The sequence below is a fragment of the Mustela nivalis genome (genome assembly GCF_964662115.1).
Source record: "Mustela nivalis genome assembly, chromosome: 5".
In the NCBI taxonomy this organism is placed as follows: domain Eukaryota; kingdom Metazoa; phylum Chordata; class Mammalia; order Carnivora; family Mustelidae; genus Mustela; species Mustela nivalis.
Genome location: NC_139024.1, coordinates 155,514,855 through 155,539,095, shown reverse-complemented (window position 1 = coordinate 155,539,095; position 24,241 = coordinate 155,514,855). Strand labels below are relative to the sequence as shown.

The following is a 24,241-nucleotide window of genomic DNA, read 5'->3' as shown; positions in this document are numbered from 1 at the left end:
ATTCAGATCCCATTTTTATTTATTTATGTAAGGGGCTACTTAACCTTAATTCCTCAGGTCATTCCCTTGTAAAATGGGAGATTCCATTTTGTATGACTGCAGGCTGAAATCAGGCAAAGGACAAGCACACGAATGGTAATTCCTTTTTAACTCTTCTCCCTTAAAATCCCAGGGAATGAGGATGTGACTGAGGACAAGATCACTGGGGTCACGGAGAGGTTTAGGGAGAACTCTGGGACTCCAAAAGGCTGAGGAGTGAAGAGGCTGAGAAATTGAGGCAGATCTCTCTCTTAATGCCTCCCCCGCAACTCCTACCCCCCCTCCACCCCCGCGCGCCAAATCACAGATGGAGACTTTCACTTGCTTCCTCCCCCTTCATGTTTTCCAGTTGTAAGGAGGGTCTTTTAAACCCCTGTGTATTCAGCCGGGTAGAAAACTAGTGGAAGTTTCTGACCTTGCCAAGAGGCAATATTTAGCTACGTTAAAATATTGGGTGAAGAACTTAGTGGAAAAGGAAGGACGCGCGTTTGAGACTGGCAGTCACCCACTGTGGTTTAGAAATGCAAGTTGCAGACAGTGCCCTGTTCCATTAGATGCCGCTGTAGCCACTCCCAACTTCACAAAAAGTTAAGGGAGTGAGGGGGTGGAGGAAAGTAGTTTCATTTTCTCAAGAATGCTTACTCCCCTGTTTTGATTTAGGGCAACTCAAACCCGGGAGAACGGCTTTCCCCTTACTCCCGATCTAGAGGAATGGGAGAACGAAAAACTGAAAACGGGTAAAGCCCTCTCTCGAGGTGGGATCATAGGGGTATTGCTTTTAGTAGCTATGGAGTAGCGAAGCAGAATGCATGGTAGTCTCGGTTACTTACAGATTTATTCCTTGGTGATGGTCTCCTGCCGAAAACTTGTGTTCCCAGATAGTTATTAGCGACCAAAACCAAATACCATTTGTTCTCCTATTTTCACCAAGCTTGTAAAGTTACAGCTCTTTAAGTGACAACGTGGGTGGCTCTTAAAAGAGCCTGATGACGTTAGTGGTGACAAAGGTAACAAGTTTACTTGGAGCTCGTATATTTGGTGACGGCCTTGGTGCCCTCGGACACGGCGTGCTTGGCCAGCTCCCCGGGCAGCAGCAGGCGCACGGCCGTCTGGATCTCCCTGGACGTGATGGTCGAGCGCTTGTTGTAGTGCGCCAGGCGGGACGCCTCGCCCGCGATGCGCTCGAAGATGTCGTTGACGAACGAGTTCATGATGCCCATGGCCTTGGACGAGATGCCGGTGTCGGGGTGCACCTGCTTCAGCACCTTGTACACGTACACCGAGTAGCTCTCCTTGCGGCTGCGCTTGCGCTTCTTGCCGTCCTTCTTCTGCGCCTTGGTCACCGCCTTCTTGGAGCCCTTCTTCGGGGCCGGAGCGGACTTCGCGGGTTCAGGCATGGCGCTGGTATATCACCTCTTCCACAAAACGAAAGATGCACGCCCACGGCCCAGCGCCCTCCTATTTATTTGGTGTGTATGCAAATTAGGGATTGCAGAATTGAGCTTTCTGATTGGTTTCTGAAATATCCTAACCCCTGATAGGCTCCTTGATTATCCTAAACTCTCATTGGCTCTTCCCCCATATATCCAACTTTAAGTAAATTGACCTTGCAACCGTAAACGCCCTATGTAAATTAGGAGGATGGTTGATTTGTATGAGCCTTTTGATTGGCTGGGGTTTGTGTTGGGCCCACGGCATAGGCTGCTTTACGAAACCGCTGCAGACTATAATACTCTAGCCTCTTGCCTAGTGAAGCGCTCCTTTTCTCTTTTTGGTGCGTTGTGGTTTTGCTGAGTATGTCTGGACGCGGGAAGCAGGGCGGCAAGGCGCGCGCCAAGGCCAAGACGCGCTCGTCGCGGGCGGGTCTGCAGTTCCCGGTGGGCCGCGTGCACCGCCTGCTCCGCAAGGGCAACTATGCGGAGCGGGTCGGGGCCGGCGCGCCCGTGTACTTGGCGGCCGTGCTCGAGTACCTGACGGCCGAGATCCTGGAGCTGGCGGGCAACGCGGCGCGCGACAACAAGAAGACGCGCATCATCCCGCGCCACCTGCAGCTGGCCATCCGCAACGACGAGGAGCTCAACAAGCTGCTGGGCCGCGTCACCATCGCGCAGGGCGGCGTGCTGCCCAACATCCAGGCCGTGCTGCTGCCCAAGAAGACCGAGAGCCACCACAAGGCCAAGGGCAAGTGAATCAACGTATCTTACTGGTGTATCCAGTTAAAACCTTTCTCACTCAAAGGCTCTTTTCAGAGCCGTCCACATTTTCACAAAAAAGCTTGTAGCCAAATCGGAGTCCCGCTTTTCTACTATGTAAGCCTTAACTGGTTACAGTCTGGGTAGGCCAACGGTAGCTTACTTAGTGTCGCTTGTTTTGGATGTCTAATCGTACTTTGGCCCAGGGTAAGGGGACTTTCTTAGTATGTAAGCAAGGGTTTACTATAGTTGAAGAAAAGCTAGTTACTGGTGGTAACGTTTACAATACCTTGTCTCTAGATGTACAGTTTAACTCCTTGTTCCCTGAGTCGTGTTTAGTAGAGTTAGAGAAGCGAGAAGAAAAGGGGTAAAGTGAGTCGCTGTGGAAGGGGTGCTAGCCTGGAATGGCTTAGCCATTGAAAGTAGAGCTATAGGACCGGAAATCGGCGCGAGCTGTTTCAAGGAGGAATTGAGTGAAGCTTAATTAGCCCCTGTACGGGAGTCGGTCACCATTTGTTGCACACTGGTACATCCGCTAGGCGTTTAACGTATGGTTTCCCAGAGTGGAGATAGGAAGGGTCAGTCCAGGCCACTCAAGGTTCAGTTCAGTAAAAGTAACCACTTAAAAAAACGAAAATACATGTTTGTTCTGAAAGCGTGACCCTCGGAATCTTAGGCCTCACTACGTAGATCCCCAGGTGACTTGTTTAGAATTTGAGATGAAGCAGAATATTAAGCTAACTTCTTGGATCGCGGTCTACAATAAAGACGGAGATAGGAATGTTGACTAATTCATCCAATCGGAGTTTAGTAGTAATTCACCAATCACGTCTTTCCCTCTTTAGCCAATGGCTTTATTGCGCGGGACTTTTGAAAAATGCAAGACCAATCGGAAGGTTTCTGAGTCTATATAATGGTAAAGTCTTCAGACTTACTCCTCAGTTTAGTTTTACTCCTGAGCTCCTTGCAAGATGGCTCGCACGAAGCAGACAGCGCGCAAGTCGACCGGCGGCAAGGCCCCGCGCAAGCAGCTGGCCACCAAGGCGGCCCGCAAGAGCGCGCCGGCCACGGGCGGCGTGAAGAAGCCGCACCGCTACCGGCCCGGCACGGTGGCCCTGCGCGAGATCCGGCGCTACCAGAAGTCCACCGAGCTGCTGATCCGCAAGCTGCCGTTCCAGCGGCTGGTGCGCGAGATCGCGCAGGACTTCAAGACCGACCTGCGCTTCCAGAGCTCGGCCGTCATGGCGCTGCAGGAGGCGTGCGAGGCCTACCTGGTGGGGCTCTTCGAGGACACCAACCTGTGCGCCATCCACGCCAAGCGCGTCACCATCATGCCCAAGGACATCCAGCTGGCGCGCCGCATCCGCGGCGAGAGGGCGTAAAGCTTTCCCCTCTTTGGTCCTATTAACTCAAAGGCTCTTCTAAGAGCCACCCACTTCTCTAAGATGGCTGTAATAGTGACTGCGAATTGTTGAGGTATTACATGCCTTTTGAGGTTATCTTTGGAGTTGGTTCCTGTTTTTTACACTTCGTAGGATGTGTTTGGTTTCAGAATTGCAAGCTCCTGAGCGGTCTCCTACATTCCTTGGCCCTTCAAGCTTGACCTGGGCATATCATAATGTAACTTCTGACTGAAGAAATGCTATGTAAGTCGCACCTGGTAGCCCGAGAGTCGCTTTGACTTGGGACGGGGAGTATCCACTCTAAGGTTGTTGGCTAGTGTAGGGTAGTTCTAAGCTTCTCCGGGCACAGGTGGAAGATGAGGTCCTTTATCCATAAGAGGTTGAAGTTGGGTGAAGGTCGCTGTTGGTTTGCTACTGCTCCTTGCAAGGGTGAGTTCCCACAAGTTTGGGCCACGACAGTTGAAAAACCAGCTCTATGTATGTGGTCATGTTCGGTTGTCTTTTCACGTTTGAAGCCAATTTGCTGAATTCCCATCTCTAGTTGAAATTGAAAGTTAGGGCTTTCCTATGACATGACCTTTACAGGCAGAAAGCAGACTAGTAGTTGACTTAAAGAATTACGAGAATTTCTAATGAGCTTACTGGGAGCAGAGCCCAAGACAGTCATGATGGCTTTTACACTCTGACCCATCAAGTGTCAAACCACAGATGAAAATCATCAGAAACCCCCCTGCACGCCCTGCCACCCCCCCCACCCCCCCCAGGGCTAGTCAGGATTTACACTGTACCAGATTCACCTCATGTGGTTTACACTAATAGTAGTTAAGAAGGCCATTTTAAAAAATATTTTTGGCCTCATCAAGAAAGCAACTGTGAACTCTCACCAGGAATGAACAATAGCATGCTTATTTATATCAGAGTTAAAAGTTCTCTAAGAAGCACGTGGGAAGATAGTTTGACTTAATAGAGATCAGTGATCTCAATATTGAGTGCACATTACAGACCATTGGATGTTTTATAAAAAAATATCTTTACCTGGGGTCCAATCAGTAGCATTTTAATTGTAGTCTGTGGGGGTGATCCCAGGCAAAAGTAATCAAAACTCAGGTGCTTCCAATAGGTCGTTAGGGTTGAGAACAGATGCTACATAAATTCTAATCATGTGCTTAGCTCCTGTTGGATTTGACTCCAGTTTTAGCAAGGATTTATCTACGGAACCAGGCTTTCTTGTAGCTTGCTTTCAGAGAGAATGTTATGCTCTCTTAAAAGATGATTTTCTGGCTTGCTTGAGGGCTGTTAGTCTCCGCAATGAATCAAACAGTATCTGACTTTCATAGCAATTTCTTAGGATGGGGCTCTGTATATAGACTATGTATAGACTCCATGTGAGTCTATGATGAGGTCTGCTTTGGGTGATTGGCAATGCCGGGTTTTAAGGGATGCTATAAAGAGGAACCTTCTGGATTTCTGGCAGACAACCTGTGGAGACCTGTCTATCTTCCCACTGGACACAAAGTCCTGTTTGCTTATTCACCTGGTTTTTCTCCGTGGCCATTATTTATTAATCAATTTGTCTTCTTTCCCCCCTAATCTTTTCATTAAAAAAAACTTTTTTATTATGTGACATTTCACAATATAAGAAAGCAGAAATATTAGCTTCATAAACTCTATGTACCCTGCACCCAGCTTCCACATCACCAACACTAGCCAGATGTTTTATCCGTGTCTCTTCCGCCCACTGCCTTGATCATCATAAGGGAAATGGTATCATTTTTGCTCTCAATACTTTAAAAGCATTTCCACCATTTAAAGACCTCATTATGCCATGACAATTCCCCCAACAAATGTTTCTTAACGTGGGTGAATTAAAAAAGTGTTTTTACTCCACATATCTTTGTTGAGAGCGTGCGATGTGCCAGATGATTTTCTGTGCTTTGGGAATATACTCAGAACCATCCAGACAGAATCCTTTGCCCTTGTGGAATTTACATGTGAGTCTAGGAGGGACAATACATCAGGTAGATGCCACATGTAGTATGTTAAACGGTAAGTAGGAGAAAAATAAAGCTACAGTAAGGAGTGCCATGGGGAGCTGAGACTTAGATAAGGCCACCTGTGCAGATGACACTAAGAAGATCCGGAATCAGTGGAGACTCAGAGACTTGAAAGATGCCTCTGCCTTCGGCGCAGGTCATAATCTCAGGGTTCTGGGATCGAGCCCTGCATCAGGCTTTCTGCTCAGCGGGGAGCCTGCTTCTACTCCCCACCTCCGCCCCCACATGCTTCTCTGCCTACTTGTGCTCTCTCTCTCTGTGTCAAATAAATAAAATCTTAAAAAGAAAAAAAAAAAAAACCCTTAAAAAAAGGGGGAGGGTTGCTGAACTGCCCAGGAGGCTTCCTGCAATGGGCCGGGCACAGTCGGAGGAGATGAAGGCAGAGAAACAGAGAGAAGAGGATCAAGTAGGGGCTTGTAGACGTTAGCTCCGACGTGTACGGTCTTGAGAGGAGTTGAACACAGGACTTTCTGTGTCTGTTTCTCATATAAGCAGGTTCTGCTTTAGGTAGTCTCCATTGGGCTCCAGTACAAAACTTATGGCCCAGTTTTCTTCCTGCTTTGTGCATTCCAGACCTTGAAAATAGAAGCTGACCTTGAGCATTTTATAGTTAGAAAAGGGAAAATCTCTGAAAATTAGGGGTTAAATGCAATTCATATCCTGGTCTTTCAAATTCACTAGTTTGTCTTGCCACAGGCAAAATGTTTACCCTCAGGCAACAGACTCCCGTTTATTCGGATTACAAATGCAAATGTCTTCAGGGTCTAGGCAAGAGGTTCTTGGGTCAGAATCCGGGGTGAGCTCCCCACCTGTACTACACTGGGGCCGTCAGCATCGGTGTTTCTGGAGGTATCCAAGCCCTCTGATGGCCAGCTGCGGGCTCTGGGTAACAGCTGTTTCTGTTACGTCAGTTGTCCAAGAAGGGTGTTAATGAAACCTGCTGTGGAAATTGTGTAGGTAAAAAAGCTGTGACTTCATTAGTTCAAAAGTATACTTTGGTTCCTACATTGATCATTTTATTTAATCCAGCCAATAACTCTGTGGGTTAGGGGCCTTTAGTAGCCCAACTACAGTGTCGAAGAAGCGTAGTGAGGGGAACTCCTTTACACAGGGGTCATTTGAATAATTCAGTCATGGAATTATTATCTCTGCTGCTAGAGAATGGAGGACCATTTTGTGTTACCTGCATGGTTTAATTTCACTCCATCTGATGAAGTCCCAGAACCTAAGTCAGGTTCGGTGGGGTGAGGAGGTTCGGAGCCGACGACTAAAGAAAGAATTCTTAAGACGTCGTTGGTGCAAAATGGTGGTTTATTAAAGCACGGGGACAGGACCCGTGGGCAGGAAGAGCTGCTGCCCCGGGTTGTGAAGGTGGGCATGTTATATACCCCACGGTTGGGGGGGAGGTGGTAAAGGAATGGGGGATTCTTGGTGGGGCATTATGATCTGGCTATCATTTACATTCCTTTCTACCCCAGTCTCCTCCAGTTTATGGTGGGAGGGGGACATTAGGGCTTCAGGAACCAAGAGTTATTCGCCTCTGGAAATTTGTGCTATTGATAAGGTAACCTCCCTGTTCAGGTCTCTAGGACATCTTGTAGGGCAAGGGAGATTCCTGTTCTGCAGGACTGTGATCCCTGCAAGTTAACTATTTATCGTTTTATGGCAGTCAGGGGTGCCTGAGGAATGCCACACATATGGAGGGGAGCGGGTGAAGAGGGGGTGCAAGGCGCCAGCTTTTGCTTTGTCCTCAGCCAGCCTCCTGCTCCCTCATCACATCCATCCATCTGTCCATCCATCCAAAACTTTTTGAGTGCTTACTATGTGTCCCACATTGTTCTAGGGGCCGGAAACAGAGCAGTGACAAACATTGGGAAAGTTCCCTGTGTGGAGCTCACGGATGTTCTCACTGTGGGAGACCAGAAATAAACAAAAATAAACAAATACAGTATTTTGGTAGGAAAGAGATTAAGAAAACAGGCCAAGAAGATTAAGGACTGTGGAGTGGGGTGGTAGTGGAGGCTTGTAGTTTTAAATAAGGTGGGTGGGGAAGACTTGGCCCCTCAGATGCCCCGGAGGCATCTGGGAGGGAGACAGCTCTGCACACACCTGTGAGAGAATCCTTCCACGGAGAAGTTACAGTGATGACTAAACAGATCCTAAGTTGGGAGCATACTCAGCGGTCTGATAGATAACTAGATAGAACCAGGGTTGTCTTCTGTTTTCTCAAGCTGGAGTTGCTAGGTAAATTCAGTATTGATTCACATATTTTTAATGTTTTTAAAAAGTACGAGTCCAGGTTCCTGAGCACACCTAATTTGGATGCTGATCCAAGAGGCAAGGGCAGGAATAAAGGAGTGTTAATCTCCTGGAGGACCACCAGCCTGATTCAAAGACAACAGTTATTTAAAAAATTTTTTTAAATTAACATAGACTGTATTATTAGCCCGAGGGGTACAGGTCTGTGAAGCGCCAGGTTTACACACTTCACAGCACTCACCATAGCACATACCCTTCCCAAGTCCATAGCCCCACCGCCTTCTCCCTACCCTCCTCCCCCCAGCAACCCTCAGTTTGTTTTGTGAGATTAAGAGTCTCTTATGGTTTGAAAGACAACAGTTATTAAGGAAAAGAGTATTAATTGTGTGATAATTTATTTAAAATAAAAATTAAGAGATCTGAGGTTCCAAATAATCACTGTCATCATTTTTCAGAAGAAAGAGTATAGAAACAAAGTGGTTCTTCACAATTCCTAAGGTCACCCAGCTGGTAAATGATGACACAAATTTCAGCCCAAGTAGTGGGCCTCAAATCCCTCCAATTTTAAGCACGTCTTATTGCTGTTTTGTAGTTGCGTACCTTATCATGTCCTCTACAAGATAAGATTTCATGTGCTAGTAACAAAGACCATGGCTGGTTCACCCTTGTGTTTTAATTGAATGATATACATCCAGTTGAGTGAGGTAGGCATTTCAGACTTGGAAGGCTCCGAGGAACCTGTCAGGGTTTCTTGAAATGCGAGAGCAGAGCTTTTAGCATAAAGGCAACACTGAATCTTACAGGAGGTTTGACACATAAACAATGAGTTGACGAAATGATTGAAGGAGTTGAGAAAATCCACTAAGATAAAAGAGCATAAAAGCCAGGACTGAGGCAGGGAAGACTTGAACTTGTATACCGGATGGTCGGACTTGGAATGCACATTAAAACCAGTGGGCTGCCACTGGACTCCAAACTCAGCCTGATCTTTTTCACGAATCTGCCCATGGAGGTCTTCTTCCACTTTCCAACGTGTTTTCTTGATCTTCCAAGACTTGCGCTGATTGCCTCTAGCTCAACTGGGATTCCCAATAGCATTGAGCACTCTGCGTCTGAAACAGAAAATGTGATTCTAACTAGAGTTGTATCGTTTTATTTTCTTCTTAACTGAAGCAAGTATTGCCAATATTTAGAATTCATTTGTGTTGCACCAGGAAGCTCCAGTGTCCTCCTGTAAGAACTCATCAGTTTACCTCTTATTAATAATATTTATAATTTATAATTACCTACTTAATCAGGAACTACCTACTTATTTCCAGATAAGTAGTTGTCTCCTGAAATGAATTTTCCTTTCTTAGATACTAATTGAACTCCCCAAGTTTTGTGGCTGGTGTGGCCATCGACTATTTGTGGCCAACGGTGTATTAGCAAAGGAAGTGTTCCACCGTTCTCAGGATTTCACTAAAGGGTGGGGCTGTCTCCTTACCCTTTCCTCCTTCCTTCAGAATGGGATGTGAACAAGATAGTTGGAGCTGGAGTGGACATCTTAGACTAAAGGTAGGAAATTACTTACGTGTTAGATTAGTTTGTAGTGTCGTCAAACACACTATGAGGCACGCCATTTTTGAGGCACATGGCCTCCTGTGTAGGCTGACAGGGACACCCCAAGCAGCCATACATTTTATGTGGGTGTTGTCTTCAGAGGACAAAGGTGGCTAATGTGGGTGGGTGGGTGGAACATGGGTGGACAATTTAAGACTATATAAATCCTGACTGTCTCATCACTGTTTGGTGTCTCACAAATCCTTGGCACTTCTCCGTCCTTTCCTCTCTTCCTATCTACGTGTAGCGCATGAGCTCTGCTTTCTTTTTCCACGTGTCATGACTTCTGGGCTACTAATTTATGATTTTTGGTAAATACAGCTTTTGAATTCCTCGCTTACCTATTTAACACTTCTTAGAAGTGTTTTACTTAGAAATCACCTACTTAACATTTCTTATGAGTTTCATCCATCCAATTTTTGATCTTGTCTTGGTCCTCAGAATTTAATAGCAGAATGTATTTGAGACTATTCTCAAATAATAGAGCAAACACACATTACACACAGGGAGAGGAGTTCCCTCAGGAGAGCGGGGCCCCATTCCAGGCCTGAGCTATGTATCTCTGTGAGAAACAGACTTTTATCTAGTTTAACCAGTAACTTCCAAGAGTATCTAGTACTAACTCATAGGGGTACAATAAAATACAGTCCTTAAAAGGACCAATGGACCAGATTTGCTATGCTAACATTCCTTTCTGCATTTCAGCAAGATCAGATCCTGTATTTTAGTAAGACATACCACTAGGACTTCTCAAAATCCTCATGAATCAAAGATGAGACATGGCTAGATGAAAGTGTAACTGTAGAGCCCCTGCAGTTAACTATAGTCCATAAACACAAACTCTGGGTGTCTTTCCTCTACATCGATTCTCCTCTCTTGCTGTCTTGTTTTTCCTTATTATTGTCTCTTACTCTACCTTCCTTCCAGAATTGCTTTTCAAGATTAAATCCATTCAGCTTTGGCAATGCTAAAGTGATCTTCAGACAGAGGCTTGCCCCTTCTGTTAGTCTGTGTGGTTGCTAAAATGTCCATTCTAGACGGGGAGCCCTGTGAGGTCAAGGATTGTTTCTATCCTGCTCACTGATCTTTCCCAAGTACCTGTCACTTTCTGAACTTAATAGGCTCCAATACATGAGGGAATCAATTCAGAGTCCTCGTCCTTCCACTCGACAGGAATTTAATCTACGATTCTAGAATACTCTGTACTAACCACTGCCCTCCCTGCCCCAAAAGGGAAATGTCTAGAAGGGTGAAATGTCAAAAGTGAGGACAGTAACTGAAGTATCGTGGTTGAGATTAATTTCAAGGTATTTTAAAAATCTATAGCTGACATTATATTCTGCTAATGGTTCCTATCAATTCTCTTAAGGGGAGACTACCCACGCCTGGCTTCTGTGTTGACAGCCAGAGACTGCACTGTTCCTAGGCTGTTTGCTGTTGCTTCTTCCTCTTCTCCCTGTAAGTCCTGTTTAACCTTTTTCAAAGAAGCCTGAATGTCTCTATTACTTGCAAAATAATTAGTTTTGAGTGAGTTATTCTTCAAGACATCCTTTCTTTTCAGTAAAGTTTCCCCCTCAACCACTTCCATTTACTAGAAAGTTAGTTTCTCACACTTCCAGGTATACATTTTCCTGTTTTCCACTAAGTAGGTCTCACACAGACCCAGAGCACAGCATGCTCTCTAGACAAGCCAGTCTATAAAGAATGCCCGATATATATTCAACTTGTAGGGACAACTCAGAACTTTCGCAACTGCTAGTCCTGAAGAATTTCTGAAATTCTAAACCAAAGTTCAGCAACTACAAATACCTTATCTTTAAAGCAAGGGTTTTTTTTTTTTTTTGCTTTTTGTTCTGCGTTTCCTAAAGCCATTTCTGCCGCAGTAAGACAAGCTACTGAGAAAACAAGGATGGGAATGTGGGAGATAGAAATTTTTAGCTTGGGTCACAGCTTTTTTCTAGTACTAAAACATTTCAGTATTAAAGCTCTTTAAGTTGAAAGAATGAGTGGCTCTGAAAAGAGCCTTTGGGGTTTGGTATATATCAAGAAGCTTACTTGGCGGGCTCACTTGGAGCTGGTGTACTTGGTGACGGCCTTGGTGCCCTCGGACACGGCGTGCTTGGCCAGCTCCCCGGGCAGCAGCAGGCGCACGGCCGTCTGGATCTCCCTGGACGTGATGGTCGAGCGCTTGTTGTAGTGCGCCAGGCGGGACGCCTCGCCCGCGATGCGCTCGAAGATGTCGTTGACGAACGAGTTCATGATGCCCATGGCCTTGGACGAGATGCCGGTGTCGGGGTGCACCTGCTTCAGCACCTTGTACACGTACACCGAGTAGCTCTCCTTGCGGCTGCGCTTGCGCTTCTTGCCGTCCTTCTTCTGCGCCTTGGTCACCGCCTTCTTGGAGCCCTTCTTCGGGGCCGGAGCGGACTTCGCGGGTTCAGGCATGATGAGGATCTGACACCTAAACCTACTAAAATGAAAGTTGGATGCCGGGTTGGCCTACTTTTATATGGCTTGTATGCAAATAGCGGCTTAATCTACCTTAATGCCTGATTGGAGCAAATCAGCCAGTAGAAATACTTTACGCAAATAAGGGACTTCCTATCTCCTTTCCGATTGGCTGTTTATGTGGCAACAACTTTAGCCCCTTTTCTCCATTAGAAAAAAATGTTTTCAAAAACAGCTGAAGTTTGTCTCGTCAGTATTAACTATTTATGAGTCTTGCGTGTCTTGCCAAATCCCCGTCTAAAGAGACAAAAGCCTGATATAAATTTATGACCCTTTTTCCCCGCCAAATTGCAGTTACCCTGATACTCAATGCAGGAGAGAGAACACAAAAATTAGCTGAATATTTTCAAAGTTATGCCATGACATTCCCAGTTTGATCAAAGTCGGCAAAATTTAAGGTTTAAGGCTCAGGGGACCGTCACATTTCAACAGCGGTGCGATTTTTGTTCCCTAGAACCAGTGTCTGGAAGTGGTATCTGGAAGTGGCGTTCGGAATTATGGGATAGGGTGTTTCCACTGCAAAAAATACAACGTTTCTTCAAGGTCAGAAGCTTTGAGAAACGATAAAGGACGAAAATGGACTGGGTCAATCAGGTCCAAGAGCAGAGCTTCTGAAACTATAGCTCAGGAACTATGAATTTTCATTTTTGTGTCCTCCTAAAGTTAATACCGAATAAGGGGATTAAAACAAAACCGATTAAGGCAGTCTAAAACAAACTACAGGCTGGAAAAGGGACGGAGAACTGTAAGTGAGAAGATAAAAGCACATTACGACACAAGACTTTCTTAAGTGAGTTTTGGTAGCCAATCACAAGACGCACCAGGTTACTTAATTCACCGCGCGGAATTTGAAGATTCGGACCAATCAGGGGGACGTTGCCTTTATAAATAGGAGCCGGGGCGAGGGACCTTTCAGTTGTAAATCCTGTTTGCAATCTTTCACTATGGCTCGCACGAAGCAGACGGCGCGCAAGTCGACCGGCGGCAAGGCCCCGCGCAAGCAGCTGGCCACCAAGGCGGCCCGCAAGAGCGCGCCGGCCACGGGCGGCGTGAAGAAGCCGCACCGCTACCGGCCCGGCACGGTGGCCCTGCGCGAGATCCGGCGCTACCAGAAGTCCACCGAGCTGCTGATCCGCAAGCTGCCGTTCCAGCGGCTGGTGCGCGAGATCGCGCAGGACTTCAAGACCGACCTGCGCTTCCAGAGCTCGGCCGTCATGGCGCTGCAGGAGGCGTGCGAGGCCTACCTGGTGGGGCTCTTCGAGGACACCAACCTGTGCGCCATCCACGCCAAGCGCGTCACCATCATGCCCAAGGACATCCAGCTGGCGCGCCGCATCCGCGGCGAGAGGGCTTAAGTCTCTGCAAGGAGAGCGCCAACTTTAAACCCAAAGGCTCTTTTCAGAGCCACCTACAATTTCGGCCTGAAGAGCTGCCGCACGAGTGGGATTTCCGCCCTCCCCGCACCCCCCATCCTCTACCGCCTCCCCTCCTCCGGCTAAGCGTGGGAGGGCTGCTAGGAGTGGCGGCCAGTGCTGCTCGGGTGGCATAGGTATCCTGTGCACTCTCGCTGGCTGCCCACTGCCCTGCTCCAGCCCTCGCCCGAATCCTCGCCAAACGTCTGATCCGTCGCTTGGCCAGTCCGTGTTTCCTCGGAAGCTGATTGAGCTGCGTTTACAGCAAAGCATGTTTTAACAAGTACTGGCTTTTTCCTTGGAGCCATCCGTATGGCTGAGTATTTAAAAGGGGTTCCTAAAACCCTGGGTTTGAGTGCTTTCAGGTTAGTTATGAAATTATTATATAGTGGCAAGTAATGTATCCACCCCGGAAAACAATAGCTCCAGGTTTAGGAAATCTACCGAACATGCTGTCACGGCCTGTGCTATAGGTAATCAGGGCCAGTCTGCAAGGTCAGCAGTTGATACATTCAGACAGGCACATGAATGCGTAAAACGTAATCACGACGGCAACTTGCCAGGAATCCAGGCATAGATTTCCACATTTCATTATCAAAGGAGAAAGAATGGATCCTCGAGGAACCTGGAAAGCATCCTAGGGGTTCACAACGTTTGCCAACGTATGCGGGGGCATGTGCACACCTGTGTTCAGGAACCCATGAGGAGTGGTCCCCGAGAGCAGTTTGGTGGCAGTCCATTTCTTGACTGAGCAGTACATCCTGTAGTAATGGTCAACTCTTTTGTCTTGGAAACTGGTACCTCAAGCGTGGGTTCTGCAGAGTTTTCAGAGGCGGCAGCAGCGCAGGTGGGCAGGATGGGCAGCAGCTGGTAGGGGCAGGGCACCATTACCAAAGGTTGGGGCTGGAGTAGTAGCTGAGTATCTTCACACCAGGAATTCAGAACTTGTTGCGGCTCATAACTGAAACCTTAAGGTTGTGCAGAATGTGTCTGCACCTTAGTTTTGTGTGGGAAATATGGAGTTAGTCATTAGGGCAGAACCCAGCCCTTGCAAAGGTAGTGGTTCCTAATCCATTGTTACTCCTCAAAGAACCAAGGAGACAACAGCTCTACAGTTTCCTCCCAACAAACAAATTCAGAATCCTATAAAAACCCTAGCACCGGGTGCCTGGGTGGCTCAGTGGGTTGAAGCCTCTGCCCTTGGCTCGGGTCATGATCCCAGGGTCCTGGGATGGAGCCCCACATCGGGCTCTCTGCTCAGCAGGGAGCCTGCTTCCTCCTTTCTCCCTCTCTGCCTGCCTCTCTGCCTACTTGTGATCTCTCTCTCTCAAGTAAATAAATAAAATCTTAAAAAAAAAAAACAAAAAAAACCCTAGCGCCATGGAGGATCTGTACATCATTCAGATTTCACAGACAGTGGTGGGAACTCCTAGCCTCATCCCAGGGTTTATCCCTCGTTGTGGGGATTACTAAACACCTGAGGCTTTGGGGGAACTAATTGAACAGCTGCACATTGGTGAAAACCCAAGTCCTGTGACAGGAACCACAGAACGAGGATATTAGCAGTTTATTCAACAAATATTAGAGGTTCTTGGTGAGATAAGTTACCCGCTACAGAACCCAGAAGTCAGATTTTGGAAACAACTGAAAATGTCACTCAATGCAATATTTTGGAAACTTGACACAAACTTGCAAATAATAGCAACATATCATGTGGTTTCTTTGTGACTATTAAGAAGGTTATAAGGCCCCCAGTCATCACCACTTTTATATTTTTACATTACATACATTTTTTACATTACATACATTTTTACATTTTACATTACTTTTGCATTAAAAAATGTAATTGTAAGGTGGAATGCTAGAAACACAAAACAAAACTGGCAAGAATTCAGGAGGGGTTGGGGAGACACAAAACAAAATGTTGTACATGAAAGCTCATAACAGCTTTGTTTGCAATAGCCGTAATATTAAGAAACAGCTTCACAGCTTTCAATGGGTGAATGGTTAAATACATTTTCATGCATTCATGCATGAAATGCTACTCAGCAACAAAAGGGAGGCTAGTGATACACACAAAACAACTGGGCTGGATCTCAAGGGGATCATGCTTAGTGAGAAAGGACTACTGGGGAGGAAAAGTTTTCTTCTACCCTTGCAGATTCTTTGGCTGTACAGTGATACAAAAACAGATTAACAGGAGAAAAATTTAATCATGTGTGTATGGTAAAACTCACGGGTAAAACCGGTGAGAGTTGAAAAGACCGATAGTCTAGTTAACAGCATTTTGCCAATATTAGTTCCCTGGCTTTGATATTGTAACAGACACTGGTTATATGGGATACGACTGTGAGAGGAAATGGGTTCAAGGGGATCTAGGCTCTACTGGGGCAACTTCTTGTGAATCCAGTTACTGCAAAATAACAAGTCAATCAAACAAAAAGCTGCTGTGACAATTCTTTAATGATTGCTACTTTGCATTGCTTGGGATTCTGTGGTTAATTTAAGAAAACAATGTGCTTTCTGCATCCCACATCCCTGACACCCCCCCCCCCCCCCCCGCAGCAGTTTTTTGCTTTCCTCTGGCTTTTGCTTTCTTCTTCTGGTGGCAAGTCCATTGGGCTGATGTTTGGTTCATTTATGTTGGTACGTGATATTTTATATATTGTTGCCCCTACCTCAAAAGTAAGTGGACTTTCAGAATTTGATATTCCTAATCTCCAAATTTTCTGATGTGGTACTTGGCTGAGCTAATCCATGCTCTTTTTGAACATCATAAGTATGCAATTAAAATTTCTTATTTAACAGTTCTATTTATTCTAAGGACATCTTTTACATTTTCTTAAAGCTAAGCTACCATGTAACTAGCTCAACAAATATATTTTTCCTTAGAGTTCATGATAGCTTTGCTTGTGTTACATGCACTAAGCCCACACAAGGGCTCTCCACTTTCTGTCCTCCATATGAAAAGAACAGACTTTTGACAATTTAGATTCTTTTCCTCTGCAACCCTTCATTGTTGAAATACACATGCTTAATTTGTTAGGTAAAGCACACTGTATGTATTCATGTGTTGTATTGGAAATGTTTTGAAATCCTTCCAAAATACTTTGTTTTTAAGAATAGAATTCCTGGGCAATACAAACTTATTTTTCACAAACTAGATGCCAGTCATTTGCTTTATAATAACTTATCAACTGCTGCTGTACATTCTTACGGCAAGTCTACCGAAACTCAGGTAAATCAACAGGTTCAATGTTACAGTTTGAAAGCTGCCACTCACTGATCCCGAACCTGAAGCCTGGCCTGCTCCTCCACGGTATATTTACGAATTCCTTTGCTTCTTGGGGCTTGGGCTTGATTAAACTCCAGTGTGGCAATGATCCAAAAATATATATGGAAAAGATAAATCGTGAAACACATGTACATATATACGAAGGAAGTCATTTCGTTGTTGTACATGTCTGAAACTTGTGTTTAGAGGTTCTTATTTTCCAAATGTCAGTAAGTCACCCTATCCCGTGTCTACTTTAGGCCTTAGAAACAAACGGGGTGAGGACTCCGACTTTTCTTGTGTTTTAAGTTTTCACAGAATTCTGCACAGTTGTTAGAAAAGGGACTGCTGCGGGCTGGTATGAAGTCCTATACAGTCCTTTGATTGTAATTCCCAGGGACTACTTACTGTGCCTGGTCCCGGCAAGGTTGGGAAGGGCCTGGGCAAGGGCGGCGCCAAGCGCCACCGCAAGGTGCTGCGCGACAACATCCAGGGCATCACCAAGCCCGCCATCCGGCGGCTGGCCCGGCGCGGCGGCGTCAAGCGCATCTCCGGCCTCATCTACGAGGAGACCCGCGGGGTGCTCAAGGTGTTCCTGGAGAACGTGATCCGCGACGCCGTCACCTACACGGAGCACGCCAAGCGCAAGACGGTCACGGCCATGGACGTGGTCTACGCGCTCAAGCGCCAGGGCCGCACCCTCTACGGCTTCGGGGGCTGAGCATTGTGCTCTCCTCACCGGTTCCCTGGTTTCTCACCCAAAGACCCTCTTCAGGGCCGCCTGCTTTTCTGCTAAGGATCTCTCACATACCCCTGGGTGCTGCTCTGGGGTTGGGGGTGTGTTGATACAAAACGTTGAAAGTTCACGGGCACCAACTGTCACCTGATGCTGTCCAGTGTTTGTACAAAAAAATATATATGCATATAGACATATACACAGCTGCTGCGAATGTAGCATCGAACACTTTCACGATCGACAGGCGTGAAGTGGTGAAATCACTACAGCACGTAGTGAAACGGGGGGTTAGACAGGTTAGCGGATGAGGAATCTTTTGGGCTGCCTGCAGACACGGCAGTTCTGCACGCCGCTCGGCCTCTCTTAACGACGCTAAGCTATAGTTTAGCGAAGTTTGCTACAATGTTTTCTCTAGTGTTACAGTTTTTATTTTTTTTCAGTATACATTTGTATGTGTGTGTTTGCAAGTGGTGGGGTCTCCCAGCCATATTATGTTCTGCCTAGTCAGATCTGTTAGCTTCAGAATAAAAACATTAATGAGCACAAACTTTAGCATATGCCCTGTTGAATGCATTTGTTGTACAGAGTTTTGTCCTGTGTCAAACCTATTTTTGACGAGATGGTCAAAGATTACCAATGCTAAAACCTTTTGGAAAAAAGCTGGGGAACACTAGATTCAAATGATGTTTGAGTATCTCCAAACAATGTTATTTGCAAAGGGAAAATATATCTTTACAGGGGAGTAATGCTTCCCACCCTCTGCCCCCAACTCCTTCCATCCCTCCCATTCCTGTGTATTAGTTAAGTGTTGTAATTTAGTGCCACTGAAAGAAACCGACTACCTCTGAGCCTTCCCTTGTGCGTGATAAATATAGAGCCTCACCTTGGACAGAAGTGGAGGAACCTAATCATGCCTCAAGCTGCTGTTTACAGAGAGTACAGGGGATAAGGAGTCAGTTAAACACCATCACATGGAGAAAACATCAGACCGGAAGGTGGGACATTATAGAACACAATTAGTTTGGTTCCTCCCAAAGGTCAATCATAACAAAAAGTTGGAGGAGTGTTCAAGATCAAAAAAGACTCAAGTAATAGAGCACTGAACAAGATGGATTGATCGAATCCTGGCTATCTATAGATAAAGCTATAAAGGCCATTTTGGAGACAAGTGGGGAAACTTGAATGCAGACTGGATATTAAATCATTCTATGAATTAATTTCTTTTCTTTCTTCTTTTTTTTTTTGTTTGTTTGTTTGGTAATGTTAAGATTATGTGGAAAATTCCCTTATTCTTAGGAGTTAGATATTGAAATATTTAGGGGTTCAAGCCTCATGATGTCTCCAATCTACTTTTAAATGGCTCAGCAAAAAAATATATATGCATATAGACATATACACAACAGTGGTAAATTGTGCTTAGCTATTGAATTTAAGTGTTGGTTATAAAGATAATTGGTCAACTCAACTTTCATCTTTTTTGTTTGAACATTTTAATAATAAAAATGGGAGGAAAATGAAACAGGTGACAAAACACGTTGAAAATGAATGTGTGTCATTATGGGAGAGGCTGAACAGGTGAGTGTAATGATCTGTCTGCATGCAGAGAGGGGACAGACACAGCAGGACACCTGTCCCATGATGTGTGTCAGAAGCCTGTGTCTTATTCCCCTCATGCTCACTCCTTGAATAGAAGTTGGCTGGAGGGCAAGGACATGGACCAGGTCACTTCTGGCCATATTGTCGAAGAGTAGGTTAGCCTCCGGAGTAAAGATCCAGGGGGACAGTGAGTAGTTAAATGCCATGGTGTTTGGGAAGGAATTTCTGAAGGAGGCCCAGCAGTTGCCGGAGTGAGGAAGGCCCCTCCCATCAGCCAAAAACCTGGGCACCAGCTTGCTTCCAATAACTCTTTGGGATATGGTGCCTATCCATACTCTGTGCTGTGGAGTCACCACCTTGCACTAAGGTGGATGTTCAATCAAGGTCAGGACAGGTGACAGATAACCCCTCACAATGGGCAACAGGAGGAGCATGTTCTAAAGAAGCAGAGATCAGAATATTGATTATTTTCATCTAAAGGCACTTGAAAAACAGTAGATGCAAGAAGGGTGCTCTGACCTTCCCTTTCCTTCCTTCCAAAAAGCAGGAGATAAAATTTCCATGGGAAAGGTGCCCCTTCCTGTCCTAGGAGGAAAGAACATTCTTCTCCCCAGAGATGGGAACTGAGATGGAGAGAGATCTGTGAAAGTGGACCTTGTTAAAATACCTCTCATCTTCCTTCAGCTTCCCTCTACCATTCGAGTCACTGTTCCATAATTTCCTCTTTTCGCGTAACTCAGGCTGTACATACACAGGTCTAACCACTTCTTTGGGTCTTCGTGTTCTTGTGAAGACTGCAGAGCATATGGAAAGTAAAATTTGTATTGTTTTTCTCCCGATAATTTTACTTTCCCTACACATTGGTGTTGGGAAGCAACTTTAAGTACGTAAAATACACAAACTTGACCAGAAAATATTTGAAACCATTTAATCCATTTAATACCTTTTTTTTTTTTTTTTTTAAATTTTAAAAACTCCAAGTGCTTGGTTGTAACAAGACTGACTGACTCTGGTTGATCAAACATGAAAGGTGATGTTTTAAGGGGTAGATGACCACGTCCTGGGGAGGGCTATGGAACCAGGCCTGAAGACTCTCAGGTGCAAAACTTGAAACCATGTTTGGAATCATTCCAGGTACTGAGGTCACAGAGGCCACCACTCAGCGTGTACTTGATGCCCTGGAAGCCATGGCTGCTGTTACTGCCAAAGTCTGGATCCTTCTTTCAGCTCCTCTCCCAGCAGAAGTGAAGCTCTGGTCTCTACTGTCCCATCCTGCAATTCTGAAGGGAAGTCTTTCGAAGGGGACACTGATCCACGGAGCCAGGCCACATGGCTCCATTTTAGATGTGAGGGTGGCTAGACCGTTGTTGGGAAGCCTGGGCACGTGAAGTCCGTTCTAACCTGGCAACCACACAAATGGTTGGATGGAGAGAATACATAGATCACTAGTTTACAAACTTTTTGTCCTACAAGTTCTGCAGTAAAAGACCAAACCAAACCAAACCATATATACTTGAAACTAAAATGTTATGATGTGATATTTTCATTTATTATATGAGATGGTGTTTTGATCTTTTCTTTATATTATATTATACTATTTTTTTAAAAGTCCACATCAATGGATATGATGTAGGAAAGATTAGGGCTTGAAGCAGATGGCCAAGAAAGAATTCTTGAGATATCTTTGGTGCAAAACCAGTGATTTTTTTTTTTTTAGATTTTTAAAGATTTTGTTTATTCATTTGACAGACAGAGATGACAAGTAGGCAGAGAAGCAGGCAGAGAGAGAGGAGTAAGCAGGTTGCCTGCCGAGCAGAGAGCCCGAAACAGTGATTTTCTTAGAGCATGGGAAGAGGACCTGTGGGCAGAAAGAACTGCGCCAGGGTTGGGAGGAGTGGCTCTTTACATAGTTTAATGTTGGGAGGGGGTTAGGGATAGCGTAAGTCTTGAGTTTCCAGGACCTAGCTATTGTTAGGAAACTTAGTAAAAACTCAGTCATGAAACTCTTCAGATGTATATCAGCGGGTCATATGCTTAGAGGATGATTGCCAACACGTATCTTGGGGTGGGGGAAGTAGAGATAAAGGAGGTTTCCAAAGAAATTTTTATATGTTAAAGTGGACTTGCAAGATCCTGGAGGTCAGGCTATGATTGCCTTTTGCCCTTAGTAAAGTATTAATATTGAGGCAGCTGAGTTCCTAAAAAGGAAGGTCACTCTGCCTGTTTTAAGAACTTGTGAAAGGGCCGTAGGTAGTAAGGAAATATCATTTTTCTTCTGCCTTTGTTTCCCACAACAGAGGCAGGTAAATCAGAACTTTAAACTTGTATTCAGAAGGGCAGTTAATAAATCTGAATAAATGTACCATTTTGACTCACAGTAAGTTCATTTGGATTAACTTGGATGATTAAATATTTTCATAATATCTCTGTTGCAATAACTATTTTTCATACTGTATCAGTGAATATGCTAAAAACATAATACCATACATTTTTAGGAAAGTGAATACACTGTATTTTAGGAAATACATTGTAGTTTAGGAAAGTAAATGCAATTCATACATTGTAGAAAAGATCAACCCTAGTTATAGGACTAAATAAATATTTTTTGTTTTGTTTTTTTCAAGTAGGCTGCACACCCAGAATGGAACCCAACATGGGGCTTGAACCCATGATCCTGAGATCAAGACCCGAGCTGAGATCAAAAATTGGACACCCACCCAACTGAGCCACCCAGGCACCCCAAGAAATAGTTTCTTTGGCATCACACTTAAACCAGATATGGATCCCTCAACTCCCCCCCCCCCAAATTGCTGCTAATCCCTCTTTTATATTCTTTCTCTTATAACCCATGCAAGAAAAGTAAAGCTTGGGAATTCTATCGCAACATATGACTATTTCATTAAATAGTGATAGAAATCAGGCTCACTTTGATTACATAGGAGCCTATGACAGTGGCATTTTTGTGAGAAAATTTTGGGTAAAATTATCCTCTTTGAAAGGTGGACATTAAAATAAAGACCTGTGAGAACAGGAAACAGGAGGGATCTTTATTTTAGACATCCAGATTGGGAATCATTAAATTATTTTTATTATGAATTGAGGGTTTACAATCTGTATCTAAAAGTCTGCAATAGCCCTTTGTAGCCACAAGCCTGACATTTGCGTCAAGGAAAATTGTAAGAGAGGAAAAAGCTCTAGGGGAGCAGATAAAATTATTAAAGGAGAGGAATTCATATAAAAGTTTACTTGTGGCCTCTGATAGCTTATCCATTCCACTGAATCATTTAGTCATTGCACAAATATTTACTAAGTGAGTAGTAGGTGCTGGTCATTACCTGGGTCCTGAGAGTGTCAAAATGAAGATACTGTCCACGCCTTCAAGACATCTGGAGAGCTATATAAGTGTGTGGCAGCTATTTAGCCGGATAGGAAACAATGAAGCTGGGTTAGGTACATGTGTGGAGCACATGTGTTGGAACGTAAGGAAGTCCTAGGCACGATTTTGCCTGGAGAATCAGGTGAAGTTTTCCAGCAGGAAACTTAAATGAGGGAAAGGGATGGGGATCTGCCACCCCACGCTATGCGACCTTATGGGTTAACTTTGTGCTCAAGGCATTTGAATGTCCTGGGATCGAGCCCCACATCGGGCTCTCTGCTCAGCAGGGAGCCTGTTTCCTCCCCTCTCTCTGCCTATTTGTAATCTGTCTGTCAAATAAATAAATAAATGAAAATCTTAAAAAAAAAAAAAAGAAAAAAGCAGATCCTCTGAAAAATAAGGGATGTTATCATACATCCTGTCCTAGGGAGCGACACTTGTCTCTTGCCAGAAATGAGAGGTCGGTACCACACCTCGACAGACTTTGCCATAAACATTAATATCTGCCATCTATCCTTTTTGGGCCCATTTATCTTTCCAAAGTCATTTGCTTTTCCATAAGAGCCTTTCTTCCCTTCTGCAGGTGTTAGGAGAACCAGTGAAGGCTTTTTATTTTTTGTGGTTTTGCCTAGATGGGGTAATGAAATTTGCGCATCACTCAAGTCTCTGCAGCAGGTGGAGGGATGGTGGGGGGCGGGGGCGGGGGCTGGGGGCGGGGGATACAGGCAAAGATCTGGCAGGAACCTGTGGTCACAGAAGAGTAGAGAGGCTCAGGCTGGGAGGCCGTGTGCAAGAGGAAGAACATCGCTCTACCCTTTCCAGGTGTCTGGTTGAGCCTGAGAATGAAGCTGACATAAAACAGTTTAACAAAAGAAAAGCTTACACGTGGTACTGAATACTTTTATGTGCTCGTGGGGGTCTTCACAGGAAAATGAAGCCCCCCCAAAGTGGTTAGGCCTAAGAGCTTATACACTACGTTGAACAAAGAGCAGTAGGTTGGGATGGCCTCTTGGGACACCTTTCAGTTGATACACAGCTCCTTCCTCAGTGCCTGGATGTCCCACCACCTATGGAAGAGTCTGGAAGAGATGACTCAGGGAGGATCTTCAGACTGATGGGAAGAGGACACAAGTTTGTTCATTGGGAGGAATCGGGCCCCCAAAGCAAAGTGTCATGGAGAATCTGGGTCAGGAAGAAAGGCACCTCACAACCCTGTGAAGAGAATGCAAAGGGAGGAGGGATGCACAGGGTCGGTCAGAGCAGAGAGGTTTAGTGTTATTTTGGATTTGCCAATCAGGTCACTGGAAAGGGTATTTTTAGTTAATGGTGCAAAAAAGTCATATAATCATGAAGGATGACTGAGATGTGGATACTCCAGATTACTTGGAGGTTTAACACAGTTAAGGACGTAGTAATTGATGGAGGTCTGAAGGGCTCATTTTCCCCAGCATCCAGTGGCCCAAACCCGTCTTCAGGTAGGGAGGGCAGATTCTGAAAGTTACAAAATGAGCAGGGCCTGAAGACCACCTCTTCTGCCAGCCTAGCGGGGAGAAGGGAGGGAGGAGGTCCTAGGTGGAAAGGCCAGAACAGAGTTGAGGAGGGAGGCAGGGAGGCCTGGCAGCTACAAGCCACACCCCTCTCCTGCCTGGGTTTCGCTGAACGTGGCCATCTCTGGGCACCAACTGCCAATGGCTGTGGAGCTGCCTCCACAAACCCAAGGACAAGACACGTGTTTAGAGTCCAAAATAAGAAACACCGGAGAAGTAGCGAGTGATACAAGTCTTCCCAGA

At 45.4% G+C, this 24,241-nt stretch overlaps 5 protein-coding genes and 1 pseudogene across 6 annotated transcripts; 4 read left to right on the top strand and 2 right to left on the bottom strand.

The window, feature by feature from the left end:
• Nucleotides 1-959: 959 nt before the first annotated feature.
• On the bottom strand, nucleotides 960-1,436 carry LOC309865290 (histone H2B type 1-C/E/F/G/I; the record flags this gene model as incomplete). Its single annotated transcript, XM_082731554.1, has 1 exon — nucleotides 960-1,436. The coding sequence occupies one exon, from the start codon at nucleotides 1,434-1,436 to the stop codon at nucleotides 1,056-1,058; it is 381 nt and encodes a 126-aa protein (XP_082587680.1). The 3' UTR covers nucleotides 960-1,055.
• A 399-nt stretch (nucleotides 1,437-1,835) lies between these two features.
• On the top strand, nucleotides 1,836-3,730 carry LOC309865283 (histone H2A type 1-E; the record flags this gene model as incomplete). The annotated part of the gene is made up of 1 exon (XM_082731543.1): nucleotides 1,836-3,730. The coding sequence occupies one exon, from the start codon at nucleotides 1,836-1,838 to the stop codon at nucleotides 2,226-2,228; it is 393 nt and encodes a 130-aa protein (XP_082587669.1). The 3' UTR covers nucleotides 2,229-3,730.
• Nucleotides 3,203-3,730, top strand: LOC309865274 (histone H3.1; the record flags this gene model as incomplete). The annotated part of the gene is made up of 1 exon (XM_082731534.1): nucleotides 3,203-3,730. The coding sequence occupies one exon, from the start codon at nucleotides 3,203-3,205 to the stop codon at nucleotides 3,611-3,613; it is 411 nt and encodes a 136-aa protein (XP_082587660.1). The 3' UTR covers nucleotides 3,614-3,730.
• Nucleotides 3,731-8,325: 4,595 nt separating this feature from the next.
• On the bottom strand, nucleotides 8,326-12,034 carry LOC309865284 (histone H2B type 1-C/E/F/G/I). The gene is made up of 2 exons (XM_082731544.1): nucleotides 11,605-12,034; nucleotides 8,326-9,059 (listed from the first exon to the last, which is right to left on the bottom strand). The coding sequence occupies exon 1, from the start codon at nucleotides 11,992-11,994 to the stop codon at nucleotides 11,614-11,616; it is 381 nt and encodes a 126-aa protein (XP_082587670.1). The 5' UTR covers nucleotides 11,995-12,034; the 3' UTR covers nucleotides 8,326-9,059; nucleotides 11,605-11,613.
• A 941-nt stretch (nucleotides 12,035-12,975) lies between these two features.
• On the top strand, nucleotides 12,976-13,468 carry LOC309864864 (histone H3.1). The gene has a single exon (XM_082730746.1). The coding sequence runs from the start codon at nucleotides 13,002-13,004 to the stop codon at nucleotides 13,410-13,412; it is 411 nt and encodes a 136-aa protein (XP_082586872.1). The 5' UTR covers nucleotides 12,976-13,001; the 3' UTR covers nucleotides 13,413-13,468.
• Nucleotides 13,469-14,849: 1,381 nt separating this feature from the next.
• Nucleotides 14,850-17,466, top strand: LOC309864177 (histone H4 pseudogene; annotated as a pseudogene). Its single transcript has 2 exons — nucleotides 14,850-14,888; nucleotides 17,141-17,466. The product of its transcript is annotated as a histone H4 pseudogene (transcript).
• The last annotated feature ends 6,775 nt before the right edge of the window (nucleotides 17,467-24,241 follow it).

What these genes read in the sequence shown, in the direction of transcription:
- LOC309865284 (XM_082731544.1), bottom strand. Translation starts at nt 11,994, where the DNA reads ATGCCTGAACCCGCGAAGTCCGCTCCGGCCCCGAAGAAGGGCTCCAAG.
- LOC309864864 (XM_082730746.1), top strand. Translation starts at nt 13,002, where the DNA reads ATGGCTCGCACGAAGCAGACGGCGCGCAAGTCGACCGGCGGCAAGGCC.